The sequence below is a fragment of the Mus caroli genome, chromosome 4 (assembly GCF_900094665.2).
Source record: "Mus caroli chromosome 4, CAROLI_EIJ_v1.1, whole genome shotgun sequence".
In the NCBI taxonomy this organism is placed as follows: domain Eukaryota; kingdom Metazoa; phylum Chordata; class Mammalia; order Rodentia; family Muridae; genus Mus; species Mus caroli.
In genome coordinates this window covers 15,008,292-15,031,008 of record NC_034573.1, presented here as the reverse complement: position 1 = coordinate 15,031,008, position 22,717 = coordinate 15,008,292, and the positions used below count along the sequence as shown (strand labels likewise).

Below are 22,717 nucleotides of genomic sequence, written 5' to 3'. Positions count from 1 at the left end.
CTCTCTCTCTCTCTCTCTCTCTCTCTCTCTCTCTCTCTCTCTCTCTCTTTTCTTGTCAGGGTCGTATGTAGACCTGGCTGTCCTAGAACTCACTCTGTAGACCAGGCTGGCCTCGAACTCAGAAATCCACTTGCCTCTGTCTCCCTAGTGCTGGGATTAAAGGTGTGTGCCACCACTGCCCAGGTCTTCTCTTCACTTACTTACAGGCATTAGGCTGCTCTTCATTTTGGGTAGCCCCAGTGGCTAAGTGAGAGTGTTTTCCTGAGGGTCTATGTTAATGGGCTGCTGGTGTTCTCATGGAATTTTGGCATAGGGCCTCACAGTGAGCTCCCTTCACCTTGTAGTAGGTCCAGTTCTTGTCTCTTTGACCATATGCTGCCACCATCAGCATACATATCAACATAATATGTCTTTGTCTATAACACTCTCCATTTCTTTTATTTATTTATGTGGGGGCGGAGCAGCACATGTCATGCTGTACTTGTGGAAGTTAGAAGATGACCTGTGGGATACTAAGAGTGAACTAAAGTTGTCAGCTTTGGCCTCAAGTCCCTTCATACACTGAATCGTCTGGCCCATCCTTTTCTTACTATCATATTATCTGTTTTGTTTTTTTTTTTAAGACTATCATTATATAAGTGTGGTGTAGGACTGAATTTCTTATATGATCTTAACAGCTGATTGCTCTCAAAGTAGATGTCATTCATAAACCTGTTTTCTCATCTGTAGAATAAGAGCATTGAACTGAATGAGGTTTTGATCATAGATTAAGCAACTCTTGGTGTGTGTGTCTGCATATGCATGAGTGCATTCCAACACATATTATATGCAAATCCAACCAAGCGAGAAGGGTATGATGATTTTAGGATATTGATCCCTAAATTTAGGGGAAGGATCTAATTGGAGCACAGAAAAGACAAAATATGAGGAAAGCAAGGTAAGCATTAAAAGCAAGATAAGCATTAATATTCGTTAGTATTTCTCAGTATTTTCCAGAATATCACACTTTATGTTTAATAAGTTAAAGGTTTAGCCTTGAGATATTTGGTATGTAGAAGAAAGCTGTAGTTAGCTTTTTTTTTTTTTAAACAATTCTTGGTTAAATGCACAGTTTAAATTTTTCTTAGCAGGATTATTGTACTGTTGACTATATAGGGTAATGTTTTTATTCTTAGGAAATACACACTGAAATATTCAAGAATAAAGGACTACATACTCAGGAGGTTTCAATAATATGTAAATATATAATAAGTATCAACATATATATATATATATATATATATATATATATATTCTTTTTTATGTCAACATATGATCCTGGGTTCTTAGTGTTATCATTTGTGTTGTTGCTCAAATTGACTCATAAACATATGATCCTGGATTCTTAGTGTTATCATTTGTGTTGTTGCTCAAATTGACTCATATATGGTTAATGGTCACACTCTTATATAGTGTTTCTATACTGTCTTAATTTCAAATGAAAGACAACTGAGAACTTATGATGGTGTGAGTTATCATTGATTTAAATGACCAGTTTTACTTATCTTGAAAATTGAAGCTTCATGAACGAGTTATCTTTTTTTGTTGTTTTATAGAGTCAAGGTGAATTTTGGGACATGGCCACTGCTTCACCAAGATCTGACACTAGTGATATCCACAGTGGAAGGTTACAGTTAAAGGTAACGGGTAAGTGATTTTAATAATAATGTAGCCTTGTGATGGTTAGATGAAATTGGATTTTGCATGCATAATTAGGCAAATATATTTCATAAGTGATACTCTTGAGACATATACAAGAATGCTGGACTAACGTTAGGCAGCACTGGGATTTAGTGTCTTGCCTTCATATTCTGTCTATTCTTTTTTCCTTGCCTTGATTTTATCATTATTTAGTCTATGTTTTTGAAGTAAAAATCACTTTGTAAAATCCATGATCTTGATTTCACAATAACTTGAACAATAAAAAAAATACTACTTCAGAAGGCAGATCTAGAGGAACCAGAGCTTGTCTTAGGTATGGGGATGTTGGTTCCGGTCCTTTTTACCCCATTTTTGATCCTGGAGATTGAAGCCAGGGCTTTGCTCATGCTAAGCAAGCATTCCACTACTGAACATTTTATTTTTTTTTAAATTATCAGATAACATCATGCCAGGTCCCCTCCATTATTATAGTGTGGCAGTTGTCTATCTGTAAACTGAGAGAATCCATTACTCCTTTATTTTTGCATATTCATTTCTTTAAAGCCAAGAGCCCATGAATAAATGAATGATCAGACTGCCAGCTTTGGATGGCATCACATTAGCTGTAGAGCTTTTATTCTGTTGCTTTCTAGGAGCAGGAAGTGTCTTAAAGTCTTTCACAAATTGGAAGCTTAGCTGGGTTGGGTCTTGCCCTGAGTAGACCCCTCCCTTTCTCTAGTACTAAGTAGGAGGCTTCTTGTTAATGATGTTAATCTCCCTATCTCTTTCAAACACAAGCCCTGGCATCACTGGATCTCCTGTTGTTCTTTTTCTCTCCAAACTGCACAGTTTACATTTCTTTCTGCCCATTTGCTCTTTTTCATTGTAGTTCTGAATAAGCATTGTAAATAATAATCACATCACAGATTCATTATTATGCTACTTTGAAATTGACTCTGTTAAGGAAATTAGCCAATTACTATTTAATTTTTGCCTCAAGCAAGTTCTTAGGACAAAAGGTAAAAAGCAGATAGATTCTTTGCCAGAATTTCACACAAATGGCTATATGCCTAATTGGTTAGTGTTGTTCCTCTCTGAAACAGCTTTTGAGAAGGCTTTCATTGTCTGCACTGTGCTCAGCACTGCTGTCTTCTGAGCTCCTGCTAGGATGGCCCATTCAACTCTGCATACAGTGTTCAACTGCTTTTTTAGTCCAAAGCTCCCAGCTTTTCTACATTTCTCCAAAAACCACTTGGTTTAGTTCTTCACAGCAACAGTTGACTCCCTGGTACTAATTTCTGTGTCGCTGTTCTCTTGCTGTGATAAAACACCCTGACCAAGGAAACGTACCTAGAAAACAGTTTATTTGGGCTGTGGTTACTGAGAGTAAGAGTCCATTGTAGTGAGGAAAACATGGCAGCAAGTGGCAGTTGTGGCATCAGGAGAAGGAAGCTGAGAGTGTGTATCTTCACGTACAAGTACAAAGCAAAGAGAACTAGTTTTCTTGAGGTTTTTTGAGTCAAGGTCTTACTTTGCAGCTCATATCGCCTGGAACTAACTGTAGCCAAGGCTAGCTTTGACTTCCTGCTTCAGTTTCCCAAGTACTAGGACTACAGGCATGTCCTACTACCATATCCATAATAATGTTTTTTTCTTTTCCTTTTTTTGAGTTGAAGTCTCTCTGTAGAGCCCAGGGTGGCTTCATGATCCTCCTTCAGCCCCTTCAGCATTGGAATTACATGTGTGTTTCCCTGTGCCCATGTATCTTCTCTATTTGTTTCTGATCTGTAGTTGATTGAGGGGACAGATATACAAGAACAGTGTGTGCTGGGCGTAGCCCTGTGGTACGGTGCTTTACTGGTGTATCTGAGGTATTGGTTTTCATCTCACAGCCTGAAAAAGCAACCAGACACCAACCAATAAATATCCTAGAAACGGAAAATCGTCATCTAAAAGTTAAACAGAAGGTAGCCCACTCTGATGTGGTAACTTACCATATCACAAACAGCAAGTATGATAGCATTCAGAGATAGTAATTTTCAGTTTTGTAGATTTTAAGATTTCTAATGTGAAAGGATCAGAAGTAAAGTTTGCAAGGCATATAAAGAGTATGTGGCTAAAAAAATAGGTAATTATATATGCATGTATGTATGTGTATATATATATACATATATAATTTATCATTTTTGAAGCTATTGTGTTTTATAGTACCTTCATTATATTTTAAAATATACTGATTTTTATATTTATTTATGTTCATGCACATACATGCACCATGATACATGTACAGGTCAGAGAATGGCCTGTGAGTGTCACTCTCTATTATTTGGGTTCATGGGATTGAACTCATGTCATTGCACTTGGTTGCAAGTGCCTTNACCCACAGAGCTTCCTCAGTGGCCCTTCATGTCACTTAAGTTAGGAATGTGTTTAGCGTTTGTGATGTACACTATGGGTGATCGTCTCAAGTATTTAATTGTATATGGCCTAAATAGGTTTTTCTTGTTAATTTCAAGTGTTACTGCCTTACTTGTTCTATTCATATTTCTTACACCACTCTCAGACTGTCTAGGTACTTTTCACTTTATAGTACAAAAATTTGAAGAAACCGTAGGTCATATTTTATGTTGACGTTTCTGTTGTTGTCTGTTTTCTTTCACCCTTTATTTGAATTTGAGCCCACCATTTTTCTCTGTGCCTACCCTAAACACTCAAAGTTTGGGTGTTTTTTTTGAAAAATTATATATTAATTGAAGATGATTTTTAAGCTTTTATTTTAAAATTCCTAGATCGAAAAATATATCAAATCATTTCTTCCTCATTCAACTTTTAATTTTAATTTTCCTGTGGATCACATAACAGTTGCTATTAAATGTTTCTAGGGACTTTACTTTTGATTAAAGATTCCCCCATCCCATGCCTCCAAATTGTCAATATTTACATAGTGTTACTGTGAAGGATATTTTGAATATAACAACAAATGTAAATCAGTAAATGGGATTTATCCTATGTTTTCATCAATTAGAACTCCAGTTTGAAATAGGAGCATTCAGTTGATTTAAAAACCTAATCACTGATTTTATATGTACTATTGAGCTGTGTTACAAATTTTTGTGAGATTAAAGAATATATTTAAAAAACAATCTATTGGCGGGAGGAATGTGTTACTGTATCAGCTTTTAGTGTTACCAAGCACTTTGCCCCGGTACACTGTGGGCATATTTTGAGGGGGTCTGCAGTTAACTCATTATTAATGGCATAGGCTCAGTAACCATATTGGATCCTGGGGATTTGCTGCTGCTGATAGTGCTTTTGCATGCCTTCACTCACCAATCCTAAGAACCGGGTATTATTGTCCCCCTGTTTTTCAGGTGAGAAAATGGAGGGGCAGAGCCGTTAATTGACCTCCTTCAGGTCAGGATTCTAGTGATGCAAAGTTAAAACATGAACCCAGACATATTACACGTGTATGCTTTTATTATGATCCTGTGCTGCCTTCTCTTCCTTCTCTTTACTTACAATGTGTGGATAGATAGGATGTGTATGGATCCAAGGAATAACTTTTATTTGGAGTGAAAGCTTCTGAGTGGGGAGTTTCCCTTGATGGTGAACTTAGAGCAATTGGAACATCTTGGATGGGAATGAGCTTCATGGAGACCCTCATAGTAGCACTTGAGACATAATTTCGAACATTGTTGCACTCTGTTATCTTTTTAATAAATGTTAGCATATAATCTTTTTTTGTTATTCTTTACATATTAATAGGGGTAACTATTTCAGATTCTTCACCTCTGACAAGTCACTTTCACTTTGTATGTCATTGGTTTGTTTGTCTAATCTCTCTCAGTAGAATAGAAGCTTATGTTGTATTCTTTCTCATCTTAATGACTCATGTGTATGACACAGAGTCTTCTCCTTTGTCACCTCAGATCCAGAATGGTTACAGTGACCTGGTTATAGAAGTGACCGTAACATGTCGTTTTTGCTGCTTGGTACTCAGTAATTTACCCTGAAAATGTACAGTTCTGTGTTTGTTATACCAGATGCAATCATTAATGGCACATGTTTAATTAATTAAACATCTTTTGTAATCAGATACATTTTTTTGTGTGAAACAACTTTTTGGTGTAAGCATTTTTTTGTGTGTAAAACATTAAATAATTTCTAATAAATTAACCACAGATATATAATGAGCACTATCTAGATGCAGGCATTTATTTTTCTCTCAATCCTTGGTACAGTTTGAAATTATATTTAAATAGTAGGTAAAAGTAGAAACCATCCAAGTATGGTAGTGCGTGCCGATGACCCCTGCACGTGCAAGACAAGGGAGGCTAGTGAATTTAAGTTTAGCATGGGTTATATAGGGAGCACTTTATCTCAAATATACACCAATATATGTTACTAGCTATGCAAATATCAGATCTGCTGTGTCTGACAGGAGTATAAAATAATAGAAATAATATATCCAAGACAAATTAAAACATGTTCACAGCAAAACTTGCTCATAAGTGTTTATGGAAGTCCTAGACACAACAGCTACAAAGTAATTTAAATGTCTGTCAACTGACAGATAAATAAAATGTGGTATATCAATAATGGACTAGTATTTGGCAGAAAAAGGAGTGAAGTATTGAGGTGTGGTGCAATACTGATGAGACCTGAAAACCTGTTAGGTAAAAGAGCCCACAACACAGACATTTCAGAACAGGCAATCTGTAGAGATGGAATAAGGGACATGGGGGAAAATGGAAAATACTACTTAAGGGTAAAGTAACAAAATATCTTAAAATCAATTTGGATATGTTTGTACATGTCTGGATCTATTAAAATGAAACATCCTATTCTAATAGATGTATTTATCAGTAAGTTGGCTACTGAGAAATTAGATGGCTTTAGAGGTTAGTATCTTCTCCTTTTGCCATTAAGATATGTACTAGAGGTGGAAGGACACTTCTGCTTTTATTGGTTTACTAGTAGGTATTGCTCTTTTTTTGTCTTTTTGGTTTCTCGTGTGTGTGTGTTTGTGTCTGTGTGTGTGTGTGTGTGTGTCTAGGTGTTTATATATACTCACCAGTAATTATCATTTACTATTAGTTTCTAGTGCCAAACTAAAAAGAAAAAAGAACTGGTTTGGAACAGCAATATATACTGAAGTCATTGTAGATGGAGAAGTTAAGAAAACAGCAAAATCCAGTAGTTCCTCTAATCCAAAATGGGACGAGCAGCTGATTGTGTGAGTATCGTGTGTAAGAATAGAATAATCACATGTCCTATGTTTTGTATTTTGTAGACTTCAAGTAGTAAAGCTTTTTTCTTTATCTAAGAAAGAATTTTGCATCTGAAGAATTTTTTTTTATCATTTTTCTCATAGAGGATGGATAGTAATTTGTGTTTTTATTTTATAGACAATTATGTTTACTTAGCCTTTTTTCTCTGATTGCTTTGAATAGAAATAAAGTCAGCCGTTCTTAATTTTGGCATTTTGAAGTATAAATTTGGCATATGAAGTATAAATTTGAATGTAGTAGAAACATTATAACTAATGTCAGCCATTCTAAAAAGCTTTAGAAATGTGTTCCCAGGGGAGAGGTTTTTCTGAGGACTCAGTAAGGTTCTCAGTGATGTATAGCTCAGTGGTTGCTAACTACAATAATCCTGAAGTAGTTATCAAGGCCACAATGTATTTGAAAATATTTGTTACTTTCATTTCTGATCCAGTTCACTGTTTTATACAGTATTGAATTCAATTCATGGTTTTAGAAAAATAATAATTAATATAAATAACTTAGAAGAGTTAGCACACACAGCGATGACATGTTTATTTTTGTTATAATGTTATTCATGCAGAAATGTGACCCCACAGACCACCTTGGAGTTTCGAGTTTGGAGTCACCACACTTTAAAGGCAGATGCTCTATTAGGAAAAGCAACAGTGGACTTGAAACAAGTGCTGTTAACACACAACAGAAAATGTAAGTGGCTTTCTAATCTCTGATCCTTCATACATCATTTAAGAGACTTTAAACACACCTTTCTAAAGTCCAGAAGTGAAGTACACTTTGTAGTATTGTGCTTACAAAGAACTTATAATTGCCAATGGTTGCTTTTAGAACTGTGTTGTAATAAACTGTAGGAAATATTTTCCTACCCTTTGTTTATGCTGTAGATCATCTAGAGTACTTTGATACCAGTTGTCATCAGTCATTTATTATTACTTGTTTACTTAGACCTGATTCAAGTATGGTGGTATATGCCTCTACTTCCAGGACTCAGTAGGCTGAGGCAGAAGAATTGTGATGTCCAGGCTGGCCTAGGGTGAATAAATAAATAGCATCTCCTCTCTCCTCCCGCCTCCAACAGGAGAACCCCTCCCCTGTGAGTGCTGGGGCCCAAACCCAGGTCTTTGTGCAAACCAGGCAGGGACTTTCCTCTTCACTGTTTCTCTGGCCCTTGAGCATATTCTTCTTTTCCTTAGCAGTGATATCTTTTTTGGATTAAATATTCTAGTGTTAAAATTTTCAGTGATAATCAGTTCATTGTTAAGAGTATGGAGAAATGAAAAATCACAGAAGAGTATAGAAATGATAATTCTATCCAAAGATAACCACTCAGCAACTTGTTCTCCTTTCTTGTTCTTAGCATACTTTTCTCCTGAGCTTATCATCTACTGCTCTTAAAAAGCAAATCAACAGAATACTATGAGTACCAGGTATCCATGACTGAAAATGTTCTAGCATTGTGGTTTCTAAAGTAGTTCAGACTATAGCAATGTTAAGCCTCTTGTCAGTATATACAAACCTTTGCATGTATATACATAGATTTATAATTACTTTAGAAAGGCTTTGTGAATTTTATCAAATCTCAAATTGTGTGATTCACTGAAGATATAAAAACCAGAATTGTAGTTGATGATATTATTTTTTCAAGGGAATACTTCATAAGTTTGAGGGAACTGATCCTTGATCTGATCCCCAGATGATAGTGGGGTTCTCTCTTCAGAGGTGGAAATGTTAGAGTAGGAATAATTGAAGAAATTTTCTGGTTAATAGAATCTCTGACCTGGGTGTATCAGTTGGATCTGCCAATCACCTTGCCAAGGGACCACCCCTCAGGAAGAAGGGGATCACCTCTAGGAGGATGGGCTTGCCTTACTGAACTCCCTTAATAGGATACAGTACTTTTCCCTCCCAGAATTCCTGCTCCCACACAGCTCTTCCAAACTAACATGCAATTTCCATGAGGTTCGTTGAGTCTGCTCTCCTTTGCAGCTTTTGCTTTTTGTTCTTTCTCTTTATTTTGGATGTTGTCAGAATCTAAGGATCCTTTCTCATACCTTGGGCTCTTAGGTCCTTTCTCTAAACCTCCTTTCCACCATGTCGTTGCCTGATGCCAGGAGGCAGAGACCTCCATGCTGATAATGCAGACACCGTGACCTTTCCCTTTTTGCCTCCATTCTTTAACTATGGGCAGCTATTGATATTTATAAAATGCTTGCCCTGGGCTGTTTTTTCTATTAAACTCTAATAATATTGTCCCCTAGTTTCATATTAAAAGAAAAAACCAAAACAAAAGGAAGTTCCTTCTGAAAATTCTCATATAATTGAAAGTTTTTGATACATTTGATATGTTTTTTGAAAACAAGTTTTAAGGAAGAAAATGTGTTACCTGTGGTTTATGGTAATTTAATTATCTGTCATTGCATACTTACTTTGGCCTGGCCATTTGGCCTGGTCCAGAAATTAGTAGACTTTTCAATTGTATAGTATCTTACCTGTATATCATTAGCTATGACCCTATTGCACATTTAGATTGTTTCTAACTCTGTTCTGAACTTAGTCTGTACTCAGCACCCCCTCCCATATAAATATTCAGTCACTTAACCTCCATGTAAAGGAATCTGTCTTATGCAGACATCTAAGAAACTTGTAAGGTCAGTGTGATTTGAGATAAAACCCTCGTAAGTTGCATAAATTTAGATATCTGGTTGATCTACATGAACAGAATGTGTTTAGATGAAAAATATTTTATAAACATTTCGATTGTAAGTGGAGGCCTTTAGAAAAATATAGCAGTAGTATCCTACATACCTTACCCTAGGCAGTCACTACATTTTTGTTCTATTTTGTTTGGAGGTAGGGTCTTACTCTGTAGTAGCCAGACTGTCCTTTCAGATGCCCTTGAGAGCTAGAATTATTCTTGTCCTCCTCACCCAAATCTTCAACAAGTGGAGACTTTTTTCTCATTTCTCTTAAGGCTAGAATCTGATCAAGGTGATGATAGAGTTGTTTTCTTCTGAGACTTCTTCCCTTGACTTGTAGATAGCCATCCTTTCCCCATGTCTTCAGATAACTTCCCCTTTGCATATGTCTATGTCAGAAAATTGTATCTTGGACAAGGGCAGCACTTGGGAGGCAAAGGCAGACAGATCGATCACTATGAATTCGAGGCCAGCTGTGGACAGAGTGAGTTCCAGGACAACCTGTGCTATATAGAGAGGCCTATCTCTCAAAACAACAGTGAAAAATAAAATCGAATTGTTTCCATATTGGATAATAAAGTGATCACAGTTGAGTTTTAAAGAGTATTGTTTTTCTAAATTATTAACTGACAAATTGTGTTTACAGAGTAAAAAGTCATTTTATGGTTTACCTATAAAATGAAGTAATCAAAACAAGCTAATTAATCTGTTCAAGTACCCTGTTTTGTGATATGTTTAAACTTCCAGTAATTTCAAACTTTACATAATTACTATACCATAATGTATTTCAAGCATGAAAATCTCATATTTCTTTTGTATATTTGACATGCTATGCTCTTCACAAATTTCTCTCATGCATGAGTAAATTTAATGTAGATTCTGTGGCATGGGAGTGTATCCAAGGGACTTTGCATTTAAACCAGAATAGATTTAATAGGATTTGGCCTTCTATAAGAACGAAACAATAAACAGTTGTCACGGTGTTTAGTGTTTATGGAGTACCAGCTGTGTCTGATGTGGTACTTATGCCTATGCACTGGGTTTGAAGTTCCTTTTATTTCCTTTTTGTTATTCTTCTTTTTCCATTCTGTAATGAGAACTGAGGAAACTGAGACTTAATGAAGCTTGAATAACGTAGCTTTGTATGCTGGGCAAGTGGCAGAGGTGGACTTGGGAACTAAGACACTTGAATAACTTAGCTTTGTATGCCTGGCAAGTGGCAGAGGTGGACTTAGAGGTAACTAAGATACTTGACTCGCCTCACAATGAAATTGTGCCTCATCTAAGGATCTTTGTGCTTCTGCTCAGGAGTAAGTGTACACGGCTGTAGTGAACTTGCAACAGATAGGTAGATAGTGTGAGCTTGTCCTTTGAAGGCTATGCTGTGCAGAAGCCATGAAGGATGATAGCAACAGTGTGAAGCTTAAAGAAGAGTCACTCAGCTAAGCAGGAATAGTTATTCCTTTGTCATATATTCAGGATCTACAGATAGTAATGCAAGACATTACTTCCAAATGCTGCAGTCAAGTTCTGAAATACAGCAGTTCTTTAACTGAGGTATCTCTAAAACATGTTTTTGTGCATGACAAATGTATTTAAATTAGAATTTTCTTTTCTCTAGTAGAAAAAGTCAAAGAACAATTAAAACTTTCCTTGGAAAACAAGAATGGAATAGTGCAAACTGGGGAACTGACAGTTGTCCTTGATGGATTAGTGATTGAGCAAGAGCCTGTAACAAACCGCAGCTCCTCGCCACCCAGTAAGCTGTGCTGATGTGTTTTTAATTTAGATAAAGACATTTGATGAGAAGTATGTAGAAACTGAGTTGCTTTCTTTCCTGATGTTTAGTAGAAATTCAGCAAAATGGAGATGCCTTACATGAGAATGGAGACCCTGCAACAAGGACAACTCCCAGGTAGAGTGCTTTATCTTATCATTTGTGAAATAAATACTATTAATACTTCCCAAGCATGAGATTTGTGTTTTTAATTTACTTTATATTTTTGTTAGCTCCAAATTTATGACCCTTCTGCTTCAGTTTCTTGACTGATAGGACTGCATTACTGGGTGGCGTTGGGCGGGTGGTCACAGTGATTTGGAGTTTTCAGTGCAGTTGCGGATGACCCCTAAGTTTTAGTCCTCCTGCTCCTACCACACAAGTGCTGACGTTACAGGTACACATCACACCCAACTTACAAGCTTCCAGTCTTAATCTCAATTTAGTACTTACCATAAAATTTAAAAGTCTAGCCAGGGCTACATCAAAAAATATCAAAAAATATATTAATAAATACAAATTTAAAAGCTTATACATAAGGATGTTATTTGCTGAGTACTTGGGAAAGAAGCTTTAAAATAACAGTTTTATTAATATGTGGCACGTAATAAAATTACTGTTATGGCCATTTTCTGTAAACAGAAATACTGTCTTATATAGCATAATGTTTCAAGTATTCCCTTATGCTGTGCAATGTGCCAGTGCTTCCTTTCTTACTGAAAATGGCTTTTCACAGTCAGTATTGCCAGTGTGCTGGTTCTTAAGTCTGTGGTGTGGGACGGAGCCCTTTCTGATTCATCATCCTCCTGTAGCTCACAAGCTAAATGCCCTACTGATTATGGCCACAGAATTTATCCTGCCATTCATATTTTGTGATGACTGAGAAAGGCTCTCTTAGACTTGACTGCTCAAGGGAACAGGGGAGGTCTGGTGGGGGAGAGCACCCTCTCTGAGGCAATGGAGAGGAGGAATGGGAAGAGGAACTGTAAGAAGGGCAAAGGGGAAGGGGGTGTCAATGACGGAAATATAAATAAATAAAATTTTTAAAAAGAGGCGTTCCTTTGAAACATGTAAATGGAATGAGAATATATAATTCAAATATGCTGGAGCTAAAAGTCCAAATATGTAAAAATATATTCTTATAAAATTGACTTGGTATATCTGAACTATATAGGGCAAAGTATAACAGAATTAGTCTGTGCCATTACTAATAGTATATTCTTAATTACTGTTGGGTGCTACTCATCAAAGCACTTGAACAAGGTAGATACTGTGGCCCATTTACAGTCTGAGACACTTGACAGGCTGAAACAAGAGAATAGCAAGCTTGGTGTGGTCTGGGTAGTTTTAGTGAGACCCTCTCAAAACAAAAGCTGTGAAAAGGGTCAAGAATATAACTCCTTGGTAGAGCATTTGCTTCCTATGTGCACAGAAATGGGTCTGAGCCTCAGTACTGCCCTTTGGCTGGAGCCTAGTTGTTAGTAGTTGAGACATTTCTCCAACCCACCCAGTACTGTTTTAAAAGAAGCTTTGAAACTATGCTTTTCAAATTGCTTATTTGCCATAAATAAACAGTGTCTAGATTATTTACACTGAGAAAAACTAATGACCAAACAAGTGTAATAGTTTATAGATTAAAATGTATTACCGTGTGGAGTTTAAATGACTTAAAACCTAATCCTGTGTTGAACATAGTTGCTTGTATCCGCAATGCCAACACTTGAGAAGCAGAGGCAAGAGAATGGCTTCAAGTTTGAGGCTACCCAGAGTTACATGTCAAGTTCTAAGCTAGCCTGGCCAATCTAGGAAGACATGTCTTAAGACAAACGAAACCACCAAAACTGTTCTTGTTTTCCTATTGGGAACTTTTAATCAGCTTCTCACATTTAGACTTGTAGATCACTGTTTCTGAATGGTCAAGGAGTGATGCATCCCTCAGAATTACTTGCAAGTTTTGTTCAGATTTTACCTGTCTTCACTATTAAATATATTTCCAAGTTCAGAATTAGTTTGTGGACATTTCATATCACTTCATGAGCCTTTGAAGCTACTTTCAGAGCATTTAAAGTAGCCCAGTATTCTAATTTATAATACACAATTGGAACAGTACTTGATGGCCTATATACACTCAGCATCCTTGCTTTGTCTGCCAGTGTGGACACTTATCATTGAGGGGAGTACAGTTCAGTGTAGCAACAGCAGGCTCTATCTCTGATCTCTGCTCTAGGACTCCACATGAATGTTAGAAAGTCAGTATTTTTTTAAAGTAAAGTCTGCTGATACTGTTTTATTATATTTAACTCATTGAAGTCAGACTTTTTTTTTTCTTTTTCAAGGTTGCCTGTTGAAGGTACTATTGGAATTGATAATCATGTATCAACCAATACTGTTGTTCCCAACTCCTGCTGTTCACATGTAGTTAATGGAGAAAACACACCTTCATCCCCGTCTCAGGTTGCTGCCAGACCCAAAAATGCTCCAGCTCCAAAGCCAGTCACATCTGAGCCCACCAGTGACACGGGTAATCTTAACTGTTTGTCCTATTGTTTGAGTGAAAATTAAAGAGCTTTGTATATTTATACCTCCATTTGCTTTATTATATTATGCTATCATTCTTAATCTTGTTTTATAGTGTAAAGTATAAAATTGTAATACTTGAAGGTTTTTCTAAGTTTAAAATTTTCTGAATTAATTAAGAAAGTATGTGAAAAAACAGTTTAGAAATCACATTTTACTAAGAAAGTACTAATGTGATGTAAGATTTTTGGGTTTTAGGCCACATGATACTATTTAATTAGTGATAAAGTATATTTTTGAAAGAACTTGAATGAATTCATTGATCTGTTAGTAAAAGTTAGAATGTAGAATCTGAGGGTCATTTTGATTTGCATTTCCCTGATGACTAAAGATGTTGAACATTTCTTTAAGTGCTTCTCAGTCATTCGTGATTCCTGTTGAGAATTCTCTGTTTAGCTCTGTACCCCATTTTTAAGTGGGTTATTTGTTTTGTTTTGTTTTTGGAGTCTAACTTCCTGAATCTTTTATATATTTTGGATGTCAGTCCCCTGTTAGATATAGGGCTAGTGAAGATCTTTACCCAATTTGTAGGCTGTCATTTTGTCCTATTGACAGTCTTTTTGCCTTATAGAAGCTTTTCAGTTTCATGAGGTCCCATTCATCAATTCTTGATCTTAGAGCCTGATCCATTGGTGATCTGTTTAGGAAATTTTCTCCTGTACCAATGCATTCAAGGCTCTTTTCCACTTTCTCTTTTATTAGATTCAGTGTATCTGGTTTTATGCTGAGATCCTTGATCCACTTGGATTAGAGCTCTGTGTAAGGTGATTATAGATCAGTTTGCAATCTTCTACATGAAGAGTGCCAGTTAGATCAGCACCATTTGTTGAAGATGCTTTCTTTTTTCCACTGTATGTTTTTTGTTTCTTTATCAAAAATCAAGTGTCCATAGTTATGTAGGTTTATTTGTGGGTCTTCAATTCTAGTCCATTGATCAACCTGTCTGGTTTTTTTATTAATGGTTTCTTTAACCTGTCTTCAACATATGAATTCTCCCTAGTAGCTAAAATTTTACAAGTGTGTGCTGTGATTTGATATTGCTATCAGAAAGTTTTATATTTCCCCAAAGGGAGAATTACACTACTATAGAAGAATTGTCATAGGAAGACTTTATAAGATTTTTTTTCTGAAAATATACCATGATATGGACACCACAAAGTGCTTCTTACTTCCAAAAAGGCAGATACAGCAGTGAACTTGGTTGCTTATCTTTCATTAGAAAAAGAATGATATGACATGATAAAAAGCCAAGAAAACCTATCTTATGATCAGAAAGTACTTCCAGGGCTCCTGAGCCCAAACAGTTACTGTCATTGGTGGCTTCTGGAGAGTCAGTTTTCTTTAAGGGGGCAGCCCCGCACCTAAGAGTATATGAGAAGCACAAATTGGGCTTGGTAGGTTATTTCTAAAAAGAGAAAAATTGATGACCTAATGCAGCAGGGAGGGTGCTAGATCTGGGAAGAGTAGAGGGTAAATGTGGTCAGCACACACAGTATAAGATTCTCAAGGAATTAGTATTTCTAAAAACTCATCCTATAGCTAGGCAAAATAACACATTCGGAACAGTCAGCTTCCTTTGGGGCCAATCTAAAAGCTAGAAATTGTAGTCTTACATATATGGTCTGAAGAAATAGATACTGAGAGATCAATATTATTTTATATCAAAACAGGAAAACCAAAGCAAAACAAAAAATTTTTTAAATTTTTATTTGTGTTATTTCCTTATGAACTCTTTCAATAGGATATAAAAATAAAGTAGCAAAATAAAAGGTCCAAACCTGTTCATTCACATATTACCAAACTGGTAATTTGTGAATTTAAGTTTGTTTTATGTTGGCCGTTGTTGGATTCAGGAGTTTGAACAAGTTGCATCATTTCTTGCAGTAATTAGATGTCAGTTCCTGTTCATTCAAGGAGTCGGATGACAAAAGTGGGCTTGGCACTTTCGAAAGGCCAGTTCAGTGTACAGCATTTGCTCTTACGTTTGAGACATGTTAGCTGTGTGAGGAGGTTAGTCAGTGTCCACTCCCTTTAGTTATTGCATGTTTTCATTTTGGGCAAATGTAGATGTTTAAGAAACAGGAAAGAATTAACGTTTGTCAATTAACACTATAGAATCTCTTGTGTATACTTTGTAGCTTGGTGACTATTTTATATACTCTCTCCATTAAAGATATGTTCATTTTTCACAGTCCTGTAATTTCAGCATGAAAATAAAACACACACATGAGGGATTAGAAATGATAATTCCATCACAAATAATGCTCTGGCATTTGTGAAATTATAAAGCCAGGGCAGACTTAACAGTAGTTATGCAATAATGGCACCTGAATGCCCATTTCCCAGCTCCTCTCAGTCATTCTTTGGTATGTGTACCAGTATTTTCCATTTGTGCTGAAGGAATTAAAGTATACAGCAGTCACAGGAATAACGTCCAGCTCTGTCTGTCAACTGTATACAACCTCCTATCCACATTTAGTCACATAGGGTGAATCAAAAGGATGGTGCTTATCTTTTATATTGGGAGAGGCCTCATAGTATTCTCCCAACCCTTTCACCTCCTGTGACTTTCTTACAAAATAGTGTGAGTGTCCTCATTCTATTTACCTTAAGGGACTTGTAAAGCCTTTTGTGTTGACAGCAACCACTTAGTTGATGTGCTCGGTAGCGTATTCCTTACTTGTAGAATTAATTCATATCTTTCCAAGAAGTGAGCATCACCTGTCCCTTTAAGATGAAGATGCAGGTAGTATCCCTAACCCTTTTGAGGAGGTGGGTGCTGGGTAGCATCACGGATGCCTATAGATAGGAAGTGAACACTTTACCATTGAACTCATTGCTAATATCTCTTTTTTCAGTTTAGGACTCTTGACATGAGCTATTGTTATTGGAATTGTGACGATGAATGTGGAGCTCCATATGCTTGCCCATTCACCACCAGGTCTGCAAGACCTAGCTGATGCTTGTGATGCTACTGACGCTCTAGAACTGTGAGCCTGGTAAACCTCTTTTCTCCAAGAAAAAAGGTTACCCAGCCTTATACTCCATTTCAGTATGACAAGCAAACTAATATACCTGTACTTCAAAGCTTCTGAAATCACAAAAGATGTGTGATTTTGTGTGTGTGTGTGTGTGTGTGTGTGTGTTGTAAATTCATTTGCTAGCAATATTATAGGACTGACAGGAGACTATTTGTACTTTCCACCATGATTGGCTTCTAACCTGTTCAGATATTAGTGTGGTATATAATTCATATGCCATATAACTGTTCTAAATTCCAAACTATAAGTTCTGGAATACATTGTCTCCATGGGTTTCAGATAATGGCTGTGGGCCATACTACGGAGTCCAGAGAAGTGATAAATTCTCACCAGAGGTAGTATTTCCATGAAGGTTATTTTCCCCCTCTTGAGTAAGAAGATTCATTTGAGAAGTTCAGTTGCCATAAATACTTATTATAAATTACATTGAGAAGATGAGACAGTGCAGAATAGACTGAAAAGAGTAGACAACCTGCTAACACGACAAAAGTATCATCAGAGTTAGCATCTCTCTATAAAAGGGGGCCAGTATTCTTAATTACCTTATAACATTTGTAAAGGTTAAATGAGATAGTAAATCAAAAATATCTATCATATTTTTGGAAAGTGGTATTTAAGAAAAATACTATACTTTTTTCTACTTTAATTCTCTTTATGAAATGACTTTTTCTAATGAATAATTACTTCTAGTATGAAGTGACTTTTCCTAATAAATAATTACTTTTTAATAACAGATAAGTGTGATATGGATCAGACAAATGGATTCTGTAGCTATGTTATACTTTTTTCACTTATTGAGACTTATAAGTACTGGGAAAACTTGAGAGAAATGTATGGGAAGTTCTGAGTACTGGCCTGTACCAGTGTTAAGCCCACATGAAACTATAGGAAGTTACCAGGCAGGAAACTGGCCTTGATACAAACTCAGAGCTTGACACTGTAAGCAGTTCAGCCTACTTGCTTTGTGCTTGAGTGCATAATTTCTTCAGAAGTGTGGCTCATCTAACTACCACTATATCAGATACAGAGCTGGGTCATTCATACAGAGTGGCCTCACAGTCTTTATTTTTATAGCCATACCCACTCTAAAATGGCTCACCTGTAAGGAAATCACACAGGAAAATAAATATTTTTTCATATGGCAGTTTTAAAAGTAGTAAAATGGTATCATGATTTATTTATGCTCAAATAACAAAATATTCAAGACTGTGTAACTTATGAAAAAAAGAGATATTTTAATTCTAGTACTCAGGAGGCAGAGGCAGGCTGCTCTGTGAGTTCAAGGCCAGCCTTGTCTGTGTAGTAAATTCTAGGCAAGCATGGGTATACGTAGTGGGTATCCTGCCAAGGGGCTTTGGGGAGGAAGAAAGAAAAGAATGATTAGAGAGAGATTTAGTTAATGACTTTAGTTCAGCACTTTGTAGTCTTGCCGTTCACAATCATCCAGTTCCTTTGGACCTGTGGGGAGGACCTCATGCTGGATGTTAGCATGGGTGGGGTATATATATATCAAAGACAAAGACCATGCAGGGGGACAGGAAGTCACAACAGCTGCGAGTAAGAGCTCAGGTTTGGTACTCACTCACTCTCTTAGGAACTAACGTGGTGTCCTGTGAGAACTACCTCAGTCCTTCCAAAAGCAGCAGTTTTTTCTTAAACACATCAGAATTTTATTGCTTGAAAAATGCAGCATATGAAATCACAAGAACATCACATTTAAAAGTCACTAGGCTTCAAATGCAGTAAAATGTTAATTAACCAGAAGTCTGCATCAGAAAGAAAAAGTATGGAAAATTACCTAATTTGTTTACTTGAGAAACATATATTTAAAACAAAATAAAAGAATGTTACAGTACAAATTAGAAAAGCCAAAAGTGACTAACTTATGTCTGTAGACTAAACTACCTGCCTTTGGTACTTAACCTTTTTTAAAAAAAACAATTCCTCCTATTTTTTCCAAACACGTCCTGGGCATATCGTTGAAATCCATTGAAATAACTTCAACACAAGACATTTGCTTCCAGTGCATAGAGTGCGGTAGTGTCTGTGAGAGGGTCCAGTGTATGTGTGCAATAACCTGTTCCTTACATTTGGAAACAGAAAGATGCCACCTTAGGTAATGTAAGTCATTAAGTCCCCATGTCAGTTGCCAAACCATTTAAATCTCTGTATTCCCCAAGCCCCAGAAGAGATTCTAGCTCCTACGATTTCAATGTGAGAGCTAAGACATGCTCATAAGTATTAGATTTCCTAATATTCATATTTTCCAGTTTTAGAAGGGAAATTTAAGTACATATTGTTATGCATTTATCAGATATTCTTCCATATAACAAAAAGGATAGTAATTTTGCTGAATGTTTTATATTGGAGTTATTTAAAGGCAGCAGTTCTAATGGCCTAAATACTGTTTCTTTAAAAAAAAAAAGTTCTATATATGTATTCAAACCATAACAAAGTCATAACATGTGGAATTCAAATATATTAGTATTTCTACCTTTTTTCTACTTTATTTGAAAGAATTGTTACCTTAAAATCGTAGTGGATAAATAAAGATAATGTTTATTAAGACAAATCAAACTGGCGGCAGGTATGACATGCCTGGAGACCTCGCTCCTTGGATAAGGACAACTAGGAGGATTTATTTCCTCGGTCTAGAACTTAAGGGTCTGAACAGCTGAGGCAGATCCTATCAGATCCTCATATATGTGTTCCTCCTACTGTACTTAGAGTTCTCCAGTGACATGGGGTACTTGGTACAGCCAGCAAACCATTATGAGTACACTGTTGTGACCAAAATGTTCTCACACACACACATATATATATATCAAACTAATTTAATAATGAAGAAGAGTGGCAATGAGTTGTCACATATATAACCAGAAACTATAGAATAGTATCACTTTGAAAGCAGTATCAGATAGAAACACTGTACAGAAATGTACAATTTAATTACATTTCATTTCTTGTGGCATACTAGTTATGTGGGTTCTGAGAAGTGCATATTGTCATTTCAATGCTGCACTTGAGTCTCTTGAATTGTAAGAAATTAGGAATAAAGATTCAATTCACATTTTGTTCAGGTTTTCAGTGTGGTCATAAGCTTTGAACTCGTTTGGGTTGAGGTGAGATCAGTAGAATGTATGATAGTTTGATAGAAAGCAGCCCAGTCATTTTCTATCTTAGCTGTGCTGTACATTTCCACCAACAAGGAATGACAATTGTTCTTCATTGGTACAAGCATTTCTATTTAAGCAGTTACATTTTCTAACCTTTCACCTAAAGGCATTTTTATCTATACCAAAGTCATTTTATTTCTATAAAACCTTAGTATATACCATGTTGGTCCATGCCTATAATCCCAAATGCTTGGTGGGATTGCAATTTCCAGGTCTGCCTGGAGTAAAACCAAGCAAGTCAACATCAAAAACAACAAACACTGTGATGGTTTGTATATCCTTGGACCAGGGAGTGGCACCATCTGGAGGTGTGGCCTTGTTGGAATAGGTGTGATCTGGTTGGAATGGGTGTGTCACTGTGGGTGTGGGCATAAGATCCTCACCCTACTTGCCTGGAAGTCAGTCTTCCACTAGCAGCCTTTGGATGAAGAAGTAGAACTCTCAACTCTGCCTGCTCATGCTCCCACCTTGATGATAATGGACTGAACCTCTGAACCTGTAAGCTAGCCCCAATTAAATGTTTTTTCTAAGACTTGCCTTGGTCATGGTATCTGTTCACAGCAGTAAAACCCTAACTAAGACAGAAGCTGGTACCAGGGACTGGGGTATTGCTGTGATAGGCCTGACCATGCTTTTATTTGAAAGAATGTGGATTTTGGGACTTTGGATTTGGAAAGCAGTACAATGCTTTAAATGGGGTTTAATGGGTCATCCTAGTAGGAATATGGAAGACTTTGTTGCTGGGAGTGATTTGAACTATGTTGACCTGGCCCAAGAGCTTTCAAAGGAGAAGAATTTCAGAATGTGGCATAAAGACTGTTTTTGTGGTATTTTAATGAAGAATGTGGCTACTTTTTGCCCTTGCCTGAAAAATCTGCCTGAGGCTAAGGTGAAGAGACTCAGATTAATTGCACTGACAAAGGAAGTTTCAAAAAAGCTCAGCAGAGACTTTATTCTCTGGTTAAGTCTTATGAAGAGAAGTTTGAACAAGCATAGCAAGCTTAGAAAGGAAAAATATAAAATACATGGTTTGAGTATTAAAGGGGTACCAGGAAGTGAAATGGAGCAAAATCCTGTGTTCTAGGAGATAACAGATTACGGGAGTGGGAACTTGGGGCAAGATCCTACCCAGCTAAATTTAGATCCAGGCATGGTGGTACACACCTTTAATCCCAGGAGACCAGCATGCTGATTTCTGCGTTCAAGGTCAATCTACAGAGCAAGATCCAGGACAGCCAAGCTTAGGCAGTGAAGGATTTGGAAAACAGAAAGCCAGTGACAATATAATAGTACAAGTGGGTCATGTTCTAATTCCTGCAAGCAGCAGAACTCGGCAGCTTCAGCCATGTGGCTCTGGCTCTAGAGTTAAGAATGGAAGGAACTACTGGGACAATTGATGCTGGTTAGCTGGAGCTAAGAAATTAGCAGTGATTATGAAGAGACCAGCATCACTGAGGTGAAATCTTCTGGGAATTGTTTTCTGGGAACACAAGGAAGCTGTGTTCTAGAGATAGCCAAGGTTGTACCTCATGCTGCAGCTGGTCTTGGTAATGTGTAAGAATCACCCAGGTGGTACTTGCCTTGGTCATGGTGTCTGTTCACAGCAGTAAAACCCTAACTAAGACAAACACCAACTCTTTTTTTTTTTTTTTTTTTGGTTTTTCGGGACAGGGTTTCTCTGTGTAGCCCTGGCTGTCCTGGCACTCACTTTGTAGACCAGGCTGGTCTCGAACTCAGAAATCCACCTACCTCTGCCTCCCAGTGCTGGGATTAAAGGCGTGCACCACCACGCCCGACTTTATAATTATATTTAACGTATTAGTTCTCATTTCTGGTCACTTACTCTGTATGTTCTAAGTAATCTCCTTTCTATGTGAGTTTTACTTTTTTATTTTCAGTGTTTTTAATTTTCTACCTTAATTGCCAAAATAATCAGCAATATTGAATTGTATTACTGATTATGATCATGCTTACTTTGTTCATTAGTATTTTATTTTATACTTCTTAGCTAATATTAAAAATAATCATATTGCTTTTATCCTTTGCCCAATGACCATGATATAGTTCCTAACAATTTGCTACTATTGAATTCACTTTGGTTATGCATCATGATGGGCTATGGTTTGGGGGATAATGTTTTTTGTGGGTTGGAAAGCTCTTTTTTTTCCCTAATGGAATATAACAGTTTAAATAATGCAAGGGTTATCTATAAAGCTTAAAAATGACTTTTTCCAAACCCTGTCTACTCCTTGTGTTTGAGGAAAATATTTCTTCCATTGCCTTTCCATTTCAACTCTGATTGTTTATCTAAAATTTCAGGAATTTGTTTAATTCATTCTGACTCTGATTCAGTTCTATGTATTTCTGATCTTACTCATATAATTTTGGTATTCTTTACAAACCTTGCTGTGGTTTTTCATACTTTCCTAATCAAAGTCATTGGGTAGTATGTTTAAAATTCAGATTTCCAGACAGTTCCTTATAA

At 36.6% G+C, this 22,717-nt stretch overlaps 1 protein-coding gene across 7 annotated transcripts in view; it reads left to right on the top strand.

The window, feature by feature from the left end:
* Positions 1-22,717, top strand: part of Wwp1 (WW domain containing E3 ubiquitin protein ligase 1) — a 100,898-nt gene that overhangs the window by 34,547 nt on the left and 43,634 nt on the right. For 4 of the 7 annotated variants that reach the window (XM_029475935.1, XM_021160469.1, XM_021160472.1 and 1 more), the window contains exons 3-8: positions 1,596-1,686; positions 6,778-6,916; positions 7,531-7,655; positions 11,283-11,420; positions 11,510-11,576; positions 13,775-13,959. In XM_029475935.1, coding sequence (XP_029331795.1) covers positions 1,617-1,686; positions 6,778-6,916; positions 7,531-7,655; positions 11,283-11,420; positions 11,510-11,576; positions 13,775-13,959 — 724 coding nt within the window. In that variant the 5' untranslated portion in view covers positions 1,596-1,616. Of the gene's footprint in view, positions 1-1,595; positions 1,687-5,051; positions 5,095-6,777; positions 6,917-7,530; positions 7,656-11,282; positions 11,421-11,509; positions 11,577-13,774; positions 13,960-14,930; positions 17,392-22,717 lie in introns of those variants that run through there. The other 3 variants (XM_021160473.2, XM_029475936.1, XM_021160474.2) reach the window with 3 other exon arrangements.